Source organism: Monodelphis domestica, chromosome 3, assembly GCF_027887165.1.
Source record: "Monodelphis domestica isolate mMonDom1 chromosome 3, mMonDom1.pri, whole genome shotgun sequence".
NCBI lineage: Eukaryota > Metazoa > Chordata > Mammalia > Didelphimorphia > Didelphidae > Monodelphis > Monodelphis domestica.
In genome coordinates this window covers 255539298-255555777 of record NC_077229.1, presented here as the reverse complement: position 1 = coordinate 255555777, position 16480 = coordinate 255539298, and the positions used below count along the sequence as shown (strand labels likewise).

At 35.0% G+C, this 16480-nt stretch overlaps 1 protein-coding gene across 4 annotated transcripts in view; it reads right to left on the bottom strand.

Annotated features, from left to right (window-relative positions):
* The window catches only part of SPIRE1 (spire type actin nucleation factor 1), a 282349-nt gene that overhangs the window by 239498 nt on the left and 26371 nt on the right, over window positions 1-16480 (bottom strand). For all 4 annotated transcript variants that reach the window (XM_016431690.2, XM_007487737.3, XM_007487739.3 and 1 more), the window contains exon 2: window positions 2097-2131. In XM_016431690.2, coding sequence (XP_016287176.1) covers window positions 2097-2131 — 35 coding nt within the window. The remainder of the gene's footprint in view (window positions 1-2096; window positions 2132-16480) is intronic.

Below are 16480 nucleotides of genomic sequence, written 5' to 3'. Positions count from 1 at the left end.
CACAGAGGATAGTATAAAGTGAAAATGGTTAACCAAGGGATAAACATAGGGAAGAGAGAGCAGAGTGTAACCTCCCAGGTGAGAACCTGGGAAAGAGCTGAGAGGTAGAAGAAATCAATGTCACAGTGTGAACAAAGAACAAGGTTAATAGTCATAAGGCAAAAGGAAATATTAGAAGACAAAAGTTTATTATCTGATGTATTAGGTGGTTGTTCTTTAAGGATTATGATAACAAGGAATCAGATCTGCTACCCTTCTCCCTTTGTCTCCCTCCTCCCTCTCCCTCCCACTTCAGTTGATGACAACCTGGATTTCAGTTCTGAGTAAGATTCCTGATATATCTAATAGATAACTAACTCTTAATGGTTGGAACAAGAGGTTTATTTAAAGAAGGGGGAGGAAAAGGAAATTGGATAGGAGAGAGGGTTTAGGGTTTCCCTAATCTTAAATAATCTTAAATTGAGAATAATATTGTAGAGTCTTGAATGAGGGATGTGGCTAACAGGGTTGAGGATATTTGAGTCACTTCCTGATACAACAGAGAGAAATCAGTAAGAAGAGGCTCTTCTCAGTCCTTACTCCTTCCTGTCTCAGGAGAAAGGGAGATCCAACAGTTTGGATGTTTCTTTTAACAGTCTTCTCCTGGTCACATTCTCCTCCAGAATGCTCCTGGATTGACAACTTCTTCAAACCTTCATCCATTGCCTCTTTTGCATTTACTCATTCACACAGATTAAAGAATATTAAAGTTTATGAACAAGGAAGTAGAATGTTTGTTGACAGCAACATCAAGTGTAGGATGCTCTCTGTATATAGATGAAATATAGCCTGAAAGAGCAGGTCAAGTGAGTTGAGTAAAGTGAAGAACTGGGAAATTAGGGGATTTGAGAGAGCATCAATATCTATGTTGAAATTCTCTAATATGAGGGCAGGAGATGGGGAAGAAAAAAGATTGTGAACCAGGCACTGAATTTCTAGAAGGAGATTCAGAAAATTTTCAAAGGGATAATATATGATGAGTCTTTAAGTAAAACAATATAACAAAGCAAAATTAACCTACATTAATAAGAGAAACAATCAAGCTAAGTAAATGTCCTATATATTTCAGCAAGGATCAAAAAAAGTGCTATGGGAAAAGTTATAACTTCCCAAAAGTTATAAAATCTCTGATTCTGAACAAGACTTGCTAGACAAAGCCTGCCATATTTTGCTATTTGCTTACAGATTTCTGAAACTACCAGCTACCTTGAAAAATAAAATTAAAAAAAACTTTTCTACAATCAGAAAGAACTATTTTTAAAATTAAACGTTGCTTACCTTCTAAGTGTAAAATGGAAGGAAACTAAAGAACATTTTAGTGCTATCTGGAAGACTTTAAATGCCAACACTAATAAAATTTCTAGGAACTGCTCTGGAAATTATGAGAGGTATACAACTGCTATAACAAAGAAAATAACATATAATTCAAGTTTATCCTTGTTAATTTAAGCTTTAAAGAAAAAATAGATCTCCTAATTTAAAAAAAAACAATTTCCACAATATTTTATTAGTGTACAATTTTATATTTTATTTTTATAAATATGTATACTGTTATCTGCTTCCAGGCCCAACTTTCTCCCTGCAGTTTAATCATTCCACAATCGGATTCAAGTGATTCTTTTTTTTTTTGTCTATTGAAAAAAAAAGTATAGATAGAACATCAAATATTCTCCCATTAAGACATTTAAATATCTTTATACCACAAGATTTAAAATGCCTACAATATAGCTTTCCTATTCAATCTCTCACGCTAGAGAAGACTTCCATTAGAATAATCAATTTAAATTTCAAAGATAAAATTGGTATTGATTGATCTTTAATTAACAAGATAAATTAATCTACTCAGTTTCAAAATTCAAAAAATGTTCCTTATTTTATTCTAAAATCATATTTCAAAGCATGTTTAAAGAAACCACATAATGTAGTTCAAATATTGCACTGAATTTCAACATCATGATCCAAGAGTATTAAAAATTAATGTCCTTCACAAACTTCTGATTGTAGGTAGTTTTCGTTATGAGCTGAGATCATTTAATTAAATTAAAATTTTTTCTTACCTCTGTTTCTGTACAATGTGAATATCCCAATGTACCTGTAACAAAAATAAGATTAGTTATTTCAAAAATTTTAATACAATCATCACTGACAAAAATTCAAGGTACTCTGCACATGGCTCTTTTAAAAAATTTTTTTATTTTTATTTTTTCATTTAGCTCCTCCTTATCCTCCCAACACCACAAAAGACATCATCTGGCAAAATAGATAGGTCATGTCTTTTGTGTTTCTACTTTTCAATTCATTCTATGGAGGTGAATATTCACAAGTTATTCTTCAAATATTAAATCTCTAGCTGTATATAATGTTCTCATAGTTCTACTCATTTCATTCTTCATTATCTCAAGTAGTTCTCTCCATGTTTGATTGTTTTTTTAATTACTCTGCTCATCATTTCTTATGGTGCAGTAATATTCCCTTCATAAATCATATACCACAATTTGTTTGCCCATTCCCCAATTGAGAGACATTCTCTCAATTTCCAATTCTTTGTCAACACAAAGAGAGTTGCTATAAGTATTATTGAACATATAGGTTCTTTGCCTTTTCTCCTGATCTCCTTGGGAAATTTCTGGGTTTAAGGGAACACAAAGTTTCATAGCTCCCTGGGCATAATTACAAATTGCTCTCCAAATGGTTGAATCAGTTCACAGTTTCACCAACAGTATATTAGTGTTACCACTTTTCCACATTCTCTCCAACATTTATCATTTTGTCATTTTAGCTAATCTGATAGGTGTGAGATATCTTAGAATTGTCTTAGTTTGCACTTCCCTAATCATTAGTGATTTAGAGCATTTTTTCATGCACCTATATATGGATTTGATTTCCTCATTCAAAAAATATCTGTTTATACCCTTTCACCACTTATCAAATGGAGGATAGCTCTCATTTCCATAAATTTGACAAAGTCCTCTATATATTTTCTTTTCTTTTTTTTTTTAAATCCTTACCTTCCATCTTAAAATCAAAACTATGTTTTGGTTCCAAGGCAGAAGAGCAGTAAAGACTAGGCAAAGAAGGTTAAATGTCTTGCCCAGGGTCACACAGCTAGGAAGTGTCTGAGGCCAGATTTGAACCTAGGATCTTATCCCAATAGCCTAGTTCTATATTTAGGATAGGAAACAGAAGGTAGGAAATAGGATAGTATATCTCTTATATAGTTTATGTACAACAATATTATAAAAGCACAGATATAACTATAAACTTTCATAATTATTTAAAACTGTAAAATTGTGCTCCAAGTTCCATAACATGAGTACATGTATTTAATACATTGATTATACAAGAAGCCCCCATGTGATAAGATTATACACATAATATATAAAATATAGGCCTGTACTTATGATTTTATCAATGCAGGGAACTCAATATGGAACTAGATTTTAGCATTTCCCATAGTAAGCACTAGAAATCTTTCCATTGACTTTCAGATTCTGTTCCTAGCAATATAGTAGGTATAGGAAAGACAAGAGTTCTATATCTTTAGTAAAAATAAATTATGATAATGGCGAGCTATACAAAATAGATAGAAAAAATCCAAATATAAGTTCAAAACTATTCAATACAGGTTCAAAACTTTTCAAAACTGTTTAACTCACCAATCAGGTTCAAACTTTTTGGATACTTTTGATAAATGTAATCAAAAGTATCCACAGTGAGGAAGTAAAGCTCAAATGTGAACATTCCTTCAGGGCCAGGTGCAAGGATACTAAAGAGACTCTTATTATAAACATAAAATGTTTATTAAATATGTAAGAATAAATAACGGATTTCTAATTCTAAGGGATTCTAAATCCACCCAAATAAACTCCCAGGTTCTGCAAGGAACCACTTCTGTGTTTCACAGGATACACTAATCCTCCCAAAACTAACTAACCCAAATTTATACTATCTAAATAAAAACTACCACTAATATCCTTATAAATCTTATCTTTGCCTTCAAATTATAAAATAGGAAAGGCTAGCTGGTTGAGTCTCAAAAAGAATCAAGTTAGGACTCTGAAAACCAGGTTTTTCTTTGGTCTTCTCAGATATAAACCAATCTATTAAAACCTCAATAGATATTCAAAAGTGTTTCCCAAGTTGGAAAAGTAAAACACTGCTCCTTTAGATCTTTCCCTTAGACAGAGAGGCAAAGACGTTACCTCCTCCAGCCCTGAGAGAGAGTCTCTGAGAGAATGTGTGTCTGCCAACTGCCAGAGACCAACTCCCAAATGCCAAAGAAAGTAACTGACATAGAAAAAACCGGTTATAGCTGTCAGCAGTTGAAATTAACATGCTCTCTCAGCTCTACTTCAAACTCCAGTTCTTTTCTCAAGTCAGCCACTTTACTTCTTATCCCTAAACTAATAAAACAATGCTTATTTTCTAATATCCTTACGCTTGACTTAAAACATAACAGGCTCCTGAACAGGGATGGAATTTATTAATAAGAATTACCAAGAAAAAAATTATTTGTCTAGACTCCTACAAATGTATTCAAAAAGTTTAATGATAATGAAAAAAAATTGCCTATTCTGAACTGCATTGCATAGAGAAATAATATAAAACTCAAGAGAAATCTCATACTAGATGACAATCAAAACTGAAAATGACCTACAATATTAGACCCAATCTAATAAAATGAAATTTAGTAGGGTCAAATGAAAAGTTTTATGTTTGAGTTTTAAAAAATCAAGTCCACAAGGGATAAAGAAACATGACTGGAAAACAAGTTAGTCTGAAAAATATTAGAGGGTTTTAATGAACTCCAATATAGTGGCCAAAGAAGTTAATTGCTCTCTTCAGCTACATTAATACAACTACAGTATACAAAACTAGAGTGGTAATAGAGAAGCAATACGGTACAGCAGAAAGAGTACCGGGGTAGCTAAGTGGCACAATGAATAAAGCACACCTAGAATAAGGAAGACTTAACTTCAAATCTGGTCTCAAACACTTAGTGGCTATATGACCATGGGCAAGTTATTGAATCTTGTTTGCCTCATTTTCCTCAACTGTAAGCTATAGAGGGAAATGGCAAACTACTCCAGTATCTGCCAAGAAAACACAACTGAAATGACTGAACAAATAACAAAGGAAAGTGCTGGATTTAGATTCAAGATCATAGGTTCAAGTTGACATCTGTTGTCAACTGGTTATATGGTTGGGGGCAAGTTGTTTAATCTCTTTTAAGCCTCAGGTTCTTCACCTATAAAATGACAATATTGGGCTAAATGACTTCTAAAGAAGAAAGGTAACTAGTGCCATAATGGAGATAAGAGATTGGCCTGGAGTCAAGAAGAATTGAGTTCTAATTTGGTCTCAGCCACTAGCTGTGTGGGTAGATCACTTAAACTTGGTTTGCCTCAGTTTCCTCAACTGTAAAATAAACATCATAATAGCACTAACCTTCCAAGGTTGTGAAAATCAAATGATTTTAGCATTTAGCACAGAGCCTGGCACTATATAAATGCTTATTCCCTTCACTTATCAATTCCCTCTAAAATCCCTTCTGGCACTAACTCTACTATCTCACTGACTTGCTATATTTTGTCCTCCTCAAATTATACTGCAATATTGTATTCAGTTCCAGTGATACCATATTATAAAACCTTAGATTAAGAACTGAATGCAATCACAGGGATAATCTAATCTAATCCTATTTTACAGATAAGGAAACTAAAGCCTGTGGAGATTAAGTGACTTGCCCAAGGTCATACTGGTAATAAATGTCCAAAGTAGAATTTGAACTCCAGTCCTCTGAATGCATTTTCCACTATAAATGTGCCTCTATGTTCTAGTAAATATTTATAAACTAGAGTTCCATAGGTCACCTACCATGATGAAGGCTGTTGAGTTGATACTACATGAGAATTGGTTGGAATAACTAGAAATGGTTAGCCTAGTGAAAGAAACCTTGAGGTGACAGTGTAGAAGACTTCTAGTATCTGAAGAGTTGTCAGATGAAAGAGAGACTTGGACATGGTCCCAGAGGACAGAGCTAGGAGTCATAGGCTAAAGTTTCAGGGAATCAGATTTGTTATTTTTGTACTAGTCTTCCCTGAGCACCCCATATATCCCTGTTTCCCTCTACAATAATTAGGAAAGGTGGGATTGGTGATGAGAGTAAGGTTTAAGGGGAAAGAAAATGAGTTCTATTTTGGTCATTTTGAGTTTAAGAGGTCTACTGAGCATCTGGTTTGAAATGTCTGAAAGGAGATGTATGCTCAGGGACTTTTAAAGAATCTATTTATTAAGACTCTTTCAATCAATCAACCAATCAGCATTTATTAACTAACATGTCAGGAACTCTGTTAGGAGCAAGGAATAGAAAGATAAAATGAATATCATCCCTGCCTTCTGTGAAGATGGGATTAACTCTGCCCTATTTATTCTTTAGATTTTAGCCACCAGGAATGTATATACCCCTATTTAATCCTTAAATTGGGGGTGGGGGGAGGGTCTATGACCCATGTGTGCTATCGAGTGACAAATCAAAAATGACTGACTGCCCCCTAGATAGTCTGAAGCAAAGTTAAAGCTGCAATTAGTCCATGTAAAAGTGGAACAAAGGCACAGGAAGTGACAGAAAGAATTATCTTTAAAAATGGTGGTAACTTCCCATGACCAGCTTTTTCCCCTTTGAACTTGGCCTTGGAGGTGCTCCAGCTTGGGACCTCAAACTGCATCTCTTTGGACTGACACATGGGCAAGTAAAAAAGCTAACTCCCTTTCCTGGCTTTTTTGAAGGACTAGTCTCTGGAGAGGCCCCTCATCTTGGAGGAGGTCTCATGGCTAGAACCCTTGTTTAATTTACCTCTGGGATCCCCTTTGCTGGGGCCTCTGAAGTCCTGGCTGGTTCAGACCAGGCCAGAGTAATTATTTCTCTCTCTCATTTTCCTTACTTTCACCCTTTCTATTTGTAAATAAACTACCATAAAAGTCATTCTGACTTGAGTAATTAATTTCAGTCCAACCATAATTTTAACCTTTTCACTTCAAAGACTTTGTGTTCTATTGGAAGTACACATATAAAGACATACAAAATGCAAGGTAATCTTTGCAGGGGAAGGTAATAGTACCTTAAAGGATCCACAAAGGTCTCATGTAGGAGGTTACATTTTAGTGACGCTTTGAAGAAAACTAGGTATTCTAAGAGAGAGAGAGAGACAAGAATTCCTTCTAGGCATAAGGGGCAGTCCATGTGAAACATGAAGATTAGAGGTGGAAAACAAAATGGAAGGAACAAACAACAGGCTATTCTGATTAAACTATAGAGTGTGTACTGGGAAGTGGTAGATATAATAAGGCTGAAAAGGTAGGCGAGGGTCGGTTTGAAATGAGTTTTGAAATATCAAATAGAGAAGTTTATAAATAATTGTAGAAGGAACAAGGAGGCACTGGAGTTTATTGAGTATTACAAGGCAAATACAGGAGTATTTTGATAAAGGCTCTGTGAAGAAGTCTGCAGAAAATACACAAAATCTAGAATTAATCCCATCAAGGCCTCCAGAGCACAGGGAAGCTCAAACTCCAACACCCCGCCCCCACAGACTGCACTGAGAGATTTGCTGACAACTCCAAGGGTGAAGGCTGACAGAAAAGCCCAAACCCACAAAAAAAAATGAGGAGCAAAAGTGCAGGCAACTGCAGGGTGTGAAGAAAGGGTAAATATGAGCAAACAACAGAAAAAGAAAAAAGAAATTACAATTGACAGCTTCTATACAGGCAATGAACAAAGAGCAAACAGAACAGAGAAGGATGCAGGAACATCAAGCAAAAACACAGAAACTCCAGCAAATTGGATACAGGCTTTTGAAGAATTCAAAATACAATTCAAAACACAATTAAGAGAGGCTGAAGACAACTGGGGAAAGAACTTAAAAAGTAAGATAAGTCATCTGGAAACAGAAAACAGTGTCTTGAAAGCCAAAATTAATCAGCTTGAAAATGAGGCAAAGGAGACGAAAGATGAGGCAAAGAAGATGAAAGATGAGGCAAAGACAATGAACGATGAGGCAGAGAAGATAAAAGATGACCTCCAAAGAAAATCAGACCAGGAGAAGGATGACCAAAAAACTAGGGAAGAAATTCAGTCTTTAATATACAGAATACAACAACTAGAAGCAAGCATCTTCACAAGGTAGCAGGACACTATAAAACAAAACCAAAAGAATGAAAAAATTGAGGAAAATATGAAGCACATCATTCACAAAACAGAAGATTTAAAAAATTGTTCCAGGAGAGACAACTTAAGAATCATTGGTCTACCAGAAGACCTTGACAAAAGAAAAATCCTGGACACCATACTACAGGAAATTATGCTAGAAAACTGCCCCCAATATTCTAGAACAAGAGGGAAAAGTGGAGATTGAAAGAATCCACAGATCACCTCCTATTCTTAACCCCCAACTAAGAACACCCAGGAATGTTATAGCCAAATTCAAGAACTATCAGCCCATGGAAGAAATATTACAAGCTGCTAAGAAGAAGTCATTCAGATACCATGAAAACACGGTGAGGATAACACAGGATCTGTCTGCATCTACACTGAAGGACTGAAAGGCATGGAATGGCATATCTCAGAAAGCAAGGGGAACTAGGTCTACAACCAAGAATCAATTACCCAGCAAAACTGACCATATTCTTACAGGGGAAAGTATGGACATTTAACAAAATAGAAGAATTCCAAGCATTTGTAAAGAAAAGACAAGACCTGAACAGAAAATTTGATGTCCAAGCACAGAACTCAAGAGAATCATCAAAAGGTAATTAAGAGGGGAAAAAAGAAAAACAAAACCCTCAAAAAAACAAAAACTTTTTTTAAGAGACCCAATAAGTTAAAAATGTATCCCTATAAGAAAAGAGGTCATTGGTAACTCTTAAAAAATATATATCACCTGGGTAGCTAGAAGAATTACACTTAGAGGGAACAGTGACAAACTGTACAGGATGAAATGCCAAGACATAAATATGTATATAGATATATGTATGCATAAATACATACATATGTGTATATATATATATATATAACTAGAGCTAAAAAAAAGAGGTTAATACTAAAAGAAAAGGGAAAAGAAACAAAAGGGGGTAAGTTTATATTTCACAAAGAAGTTCATGGTGGGAGGGGGGGAGAATATCAATACACTGGAAGGGTAAAGAGGTTGGAGAAATACTCAACTCTTACACACATTGAAATTGACTCAAAGGGGGAAGAACAATCAAATACATTGGGGCAGATAATTGATTTGCACCCTATAGGGAAGTAGAAGGGTAACAAATGAACTGGTGGGGAGGGAAGAAGTACAAGGGAGGGATGAGATGTGTGTGGGGGTAGTATAAAAAGACTAAAGAAAATAAGAGGGGAAAAAGAAGGGGGGTAGAAAGGGAAGTAAAATAAGGGTGGGAATTAGAGGGACTGATTAAAAATGAAACATTGGTGTAGAAGAAAATATAGAAAGAAGAAAAGGCAGGAATAGAAGTGGAAATCAAAATGCTGGGAAATACACAGCTGGTAATCATAACTCTGAATGTGAATGGAATGAACTCACCCATAAAACACAAGCAAATAGCAGAGTGGATTAGAAACAAAAACCCTACCATATGATGTCTCCAAGAAACACACATGAGGAAGACAGACACACATAGGGTAAAATTAAGAGGATGGGGTCAAATCTATTGGGCATCAACTGATAAAAAAAAAAAGCAGGAGTCACAATCATGATATCTGACAAAGCCAAAGAAAAAATAGATCTAGTTAAAAGAGATAGGGAAAGTTATTACATCCTAAATATCAGTACTCAACATGTATGCACCGAATGGCATACCATCCAAATTTCTAAAGGAAAAAGTAGAGGAGCTGAAGGATGAATAGATAGAAAAACTATACTAATGGACTTCTCCATTAGTGGCAATGCAATGATCCAGAACAATTCAGAGGGATTTATGAGAAAGAACACTATCCACATTCAAAGAAAAAATTGTGGGAGTAGAAACACAGAAGGAAAACAACTCCTTGATTACATAGGTCGAGGGGATATTGTTGGGGATACAGACTCTAAATGAACATCCTAATGCAAACACCAATAACATGGAAATAGGTTCTGATTAAGGACACATGTAATACCCAGTGGAATTGTGTGTGGGCTACGGAAAGGCTGGGGTTAGAGGAGGGTGGGATAGAATATGATTCTTATAACCAAGGAATGTTCTAAATTGACTAAATAAACAACAATAACAACAAAAACTATACTAGTGGGGGAACTGAACCTTCCTCTATCAGAACTAGATAACACAAACCAAAAAATAAATGAGAGGTATAAGAGAAGTGAATGAAATCTTAGAAAAAATAGATTTAGTAGATATGTGGAGAAAAATAAATAAGGACAAAAAGGAATACACCTTCTTTTCAGCAGCACATGGTATATTCACAAAAATTTACCATGTACTAGGGCATAAAAACTAGAAAGTGAACAAATCAAAAATCCTCGGATGAAGACTAAATAAGAGATCCTAGAAATCAAAGGAGAAATTAATAAAATTGAAAGTCAAAGACTTATTGATTTAATAAATAAGACTGGAAGCTGGTACTTTGATAAAACAAATAAAATAGACAAAGTACTGGTCAGTATAATTAAAAAAAAGGAAAGAAGAAAACCAAATTGACAGTATCCAAAATGAAAAGGGAGACCCCACCTCTAATGAAGAGAAAATTAAGGCAATCATTAAAAACTATTATGCCCAATTATATGGCAATAAATATGGCAATCTAGGTGATATGGATGAATATTTATAAAAATATAAATTACCTAGACTAACAGAGGAAGAAATAGACTGCCTAAACAACCCATATCAGAAAAAGAAATTGAACAGACCAAAGAACTCCCTAAGAAAAAATCCCCAGGTCCAGATGGATTCACAAATGAATTCTATCAAACATTCAAAGAACTACTAATCCCAATATTATACAAACTCTTTGACAGAATAAGCAAAAAATGAGTTCTAACAAATTCCTTTTACGATACAAATATGGTACTGATTCCAAAGCCAGGCAGTTCAAAAACAGAGAACAAAAACTATACGCCAATCTCCCTAATGAATATAGATGCAAAAATCTTAAATGGGATGCTAACAAAAAGACTCCAACAAGTAATCACAAGGGTTATCCACTATGACCAGGTAGGATTCATACCAGGAATGCAAGGATGGTTCAATATTAGGAAAACCATCCACATAATTGACCATATTAACAAGCAAACTGACAAAAATCACATGATTATCTCAATAGATGCAGAAAAAACCTTTGATAAAATACAATGCTTATTCCTATTGAAAACACTAGAAATTATAGGAATAGAAGGGCCTTTCCTAAAAATAATAAACAGTGTATATTTAAAAACATCAGCAAGCATCATCTGCAATGGGGATAAATTATAAATCTTCCCAATAAGATCAAGAGTGAAACAAGGATGCCCATTATCACCTCTATTATTTAACATTGTACTAGAAACACTAGTAGTAGCAATTAGAGAAGAAAAAGAAATTGAAGGTATTAAAATTGGCAATGAGGAGACCAAGCTTTCACTCTTTGCAGATGACATGATGGTCTACTTAAAGAATCCTAGAGAATCAACCAAAAAGCTAGTCAAAAGAATCAATGACTTTAGCAAAGTTGCAGGATACAAAATAAACCCACAAAAGTAAACAACATTTATATATATATATATATATATATATATATATATATATATATATATATATATATATATATCCAACACATCTCAGCAACAAGAATTAGAAAGAGAAATTCCATTTAAAATCACCCTAGACAATATAAAAGAGTTAGGAATCTATCTGCTGAGACAAACACAGGAACTATATGAACACAACTATAAAACACTCTCCACAAAATTAAAACTAGATCTAAACAATTGGAAAAACATCGATTGCTCATGGGTAGGATGAGCTAACATAATAAAAATGACAATCCTATCCAAATTAATTTACTTATATAGTGCCATACCCATTGAACTACCAAAAACTTCTTTTACTGAATTAGAAAAAAAAACATAACAAAGTTCATTTGGAAGAACAAAAGATCAAGGATATCCAGGGAAATCATGGAAAAAAAATGTGAAGGAAGGAGGCCTTGTAGTCCCAGATCTCAAAGTATACTATAAAGCAGTGGTCATCAAAACAATTTGGTACAGGCTAAGAGACAGAAAGGAAGATCAGTGGAATATATTTGCAGTAAGTGACCTCAGCAAGACAGTCTATATAAGCCCAAAGATCCCAGCTTTTGGGACCAAAATCCACTATTTGATAAAAAAAAATGCTGAGAAAATTGGAAAGTATGGGAAAGATTAGGTTTGGATCAACATCTCACACCCTACACCAAGATAAACTCAGAATGGGCAAATGACTTGAATATAAAGAAGGAAACTATAAGCAAATTAGGTGAAACAAGAATAGTATACATGTCAGACCTTTGGGAAAGGAAACCAAGCAAGAGGCAGAAAAAAAAATCACAAATTGTAAAATCAGTAATTTTGATTACATCAAATTAAGAAGTTTCTGTACAAACAAAACCATGTATCCAAAATTAGAAGGGAAGCAACAAATTGGGAAACAATTTTCATTACAAAAACCTCTGACAAAGGTCTAATTATTCAAATTTATAAATAGCTAAACCAATTGTACAAAAAAATAATCAAGCCATTCTCCAATTGATAAATGGGCAAGGGACATAAAGAGGCAATTTTCAGATAAAGAAATCAAAACTATTAATAAGCGCATGAAAAAGTGTTCTAAATCTCTTATAATCAGAGATGCAAATCAAACCAACTCTAAGGTATCACCTCACACCTAGCAGATTGGCTAACATGACAGTAATGAAAAGTAATGAATGCTGGAAGGGATATGGCAAAGTCAGGACATTAATGCATTGCTGGTTGAGTTGTGAATTGATCCAACCATTCTGGAGGGCAATTTGGAACTATGCCCAAAGGATGATAAAAGACTGTCTGCCCTTTAATCTAGCCATAGCACTCCTGGGCTTGTACCCCAAAGAGATAATAAGGAAAAAGACTTGTACAAGAATATTCATAGTTGCACTCTTTGTGGTGGCCAAAAATTGGAAAATGAGGGGATGCCCGTCAATTGGGGAATGGCTGAACAAATTGTGATATATGTTGGTGATGGAATACTATTGTGCTCAAAGGAATAATAAAGTGGAAGAATTCGATGTGAACTGGAATGACCTCCAGGAATTGATGCAGAGTGAGAGGAGCAGAACCAGGAGAACATTGTACACAGAAACTGATACACTGTGGTACAATCGAATGTAATGGACTTCACCATTAGTGGCAGTGTAGTGATCCTGAACAACTTGGAGGGATCTATAAGAAAGAACACCATCCATATTCAGAGGGAAAACTGTGGGAGCAGAAACACAGAAGAAAAACAACTGCTTGAATACATGGGTTGAGGGGATATGGTTGGGAATACAGACTCTAAATGAACAAACTAATGCAAACATCAATAACATGGAAATAGATTTTGATCAAGGACACATTTAATACCTAGTGAAATTGCACATCAGCTATGGAAAGGGGAGGGGTAGGTGAGGGAGGAAAAAAATATGATTCTTGTAACTGAAATGGAAGTGATAGTCTGTGTGTAACTATTTCTTGTTGTGATATCTGGATACTCTGGCAAACTAGAAGGCTGCTAATAGAAGGACACCTTGAGGAATGCCTATTTGTTATGGGGATAGATGAGAGATGCTACTGGAGAGATAGATACTGCTAGAGGGGTGCTATGGAGCTGCCTATTGATCACTATTTGATGGCTAATGGATCAATATATTTCCTAACCTCCTCCTCCCTTTACTCCCTCCCTTCTTCCACCCTCTCCCTCCCAGTTTCTTCTGAAGCTTGTGGCTTCGCCCCTCCCCCTGAGTGGACTAGGATATTTATGAGGAAAAACTTCTTCCTTTCTTTTCTCAGGTAAGGGGTTTTTTGGGATAACAGGACAAGAAAACTGGTGAGAGGAATGAGGGCTTCCCTAATCTAAAATGAAGATTATGAGGGTTTAGGAAGTCACAGCTGTGACAGGGGGACAGTCAGAGAGATAGAGGATAACTGTTAAGTCTTCTTTTCTTCTTTCAATTCATAAAACTACCAGGGTCTCTCAGCCTAATTTCAGAAGCGGGGCTTCAAGGGTACTTCAGCCTGGGACAGAAGCTAATAGGATCAGTTCAGCTTCTTCCCCTTCCAGAGGCTTGCCTCCCTTGGTCAGAAAAAAACCCCAGAGAAGAGTTTTTCTCTCTCCTTTCTTGGTCAGTCCACCCCAGAGAGAGAAAATCTGTTCCTCCCCCTGACCAGCTTCAACTGCCTCCTCCTGGGAACATTCCTTTTGGAATCTTCACCTTGATTTTGCAGATCAGGTCCCCAGCTTTGTTTCTTGCATCCTTGGCTTGTCCTGCAAAACTTCTCTTTCTTCATATCTCTTCCACAATCCCCCCTTTTATTCTCCAAAAAATGCAACTTGCATTTTCCAATGGTACTTACCTTATAATAATCCTATCTATCTATTCTCAACCCTGTACCATTTGAAGTATTCTCTTACACCCCCAAAATAACAAAATCCTAAACTAATCTTAGTTATTCTGACTACCTAGTGCTAAGCTAAGAGTGGGATAGGAAAATGGTTTAGGTCAGGGTTTTACATGAACATAGTTACACATCACAACAAATCAATTAACAATTTTTCAAATCATTCAAACAATTTCACTAACATTAAGAATATGCAAATGTCCTATTTCCTAAAGTCTATAAATTCACTAAGTAATATCTACTACTAACAAATGCTAACCTACCATTATGATGCAATCTACTTCTATACTTCAGAACTTCTAAGTCTCTACTTCCTTAAGCCTTAGACAAATTCACTAGGCTATCACTATCATTAGTAGTTAGAATATTAATAAATTACTCTAAAAAATTAGCCTGTTAGTCAATTAGTAATTACATGAGTACATAGGACCTATACAACTTTACATATGTACATCCTTGTAGATTTCTGTGCAAACTCATGCAGAAAAGAAATATCTTTATCTGTTTGAATTTTCCACAGAAATCTTCATCAGTGTGTCTTTTTGTTATGCCACTACGCACATTGTATACTTACCCATTCCATGAGATATCTTCCTATGCTATGTAGGATGTGCATGCATATATATGTGATGTTACCATGTACGATGCATTCTTACATATCCTCATGATCAAAAGTTCCAAAATTCAAAGTTCCATAGTCCTTCCATGTCCTTTCATGTTGCTTGTAGAACTATGTCTTCCTCTCTGGACAGCATGCCACACACTTCATCTTCCAATCTTGATCAAAGATGTGTTCTTCAAATCAGGATCTACTGGTAAAATCAGTCAGGAACCGGGAACACACGAACAATGTATACAAGTGAGATTTTTACATGTGTGTGCAAGTAAGAGTGAAAGGTACATTTGCATGGAAGTTGAAATCTTCATGAATGCCAGAATGTATCAATCATTCTTCATGTCTGCAAGTAAGATTACATGTGTTTTCTTCATGTATGGGGGTAAGCTTTGCATATGTACAACTTCGTGAATGCAAGTAAGGTATACATGTGTTTTACACAGATGGGTGTGAGCATTATGCATAAGAATAGTGATTTCAAATTTGCTAATTCTTGTTTCACCTTTCACTAGGAGATTCATTAAATGTTTACTGTAATCATTTCTTGGAGACAGAATATAGGAAAAAGGAAAATTATGTAATCATTTATAAAAACATTGTTCCTTTCTGTTTTGTTACTGTGTGACAGGCAAAGGCTATGTATGAAATTATATAGAGTCTGTTATTTCTTATGGCTGCTAAACTTTCAAATGCATTTTTCCTTTTGTTTTACTGGCTGAATTCCTTCAGGGGTGCTAATCTTTTATCATATCAACATATGCAGTGCTTTCTTTTCAGTAGTTTTTCATTCACAAGAATATTATTTTGATTTCTTCTCCTTGGGCTACTTGTGTTACTGCTCATGACTAGGACTTTGTCTCATATGTCATCCGTATGTATCTTCACTCTTTCTTCATGTCTCTTCCACATAACCATGGAATAATTATATAAATTGACTAAATAAATTAATTTAAATTTAAAAATAAAAAAATTAAATTAAAATTAAAAATAAAACACAGGTTGATCATTGATTTTTCCATGATTTTTCTATCTGATTAGGATAATGGCTACATGGAAAGGGAAATCATCACAGCCCCTATATGGGCTGAATGGTTATTGGAAAGATAGTAAGGTGGTTCAGTAAGAATGTTGAACTTGGCACCAGGAAAATCTGAATTTAAGTACCCACTCA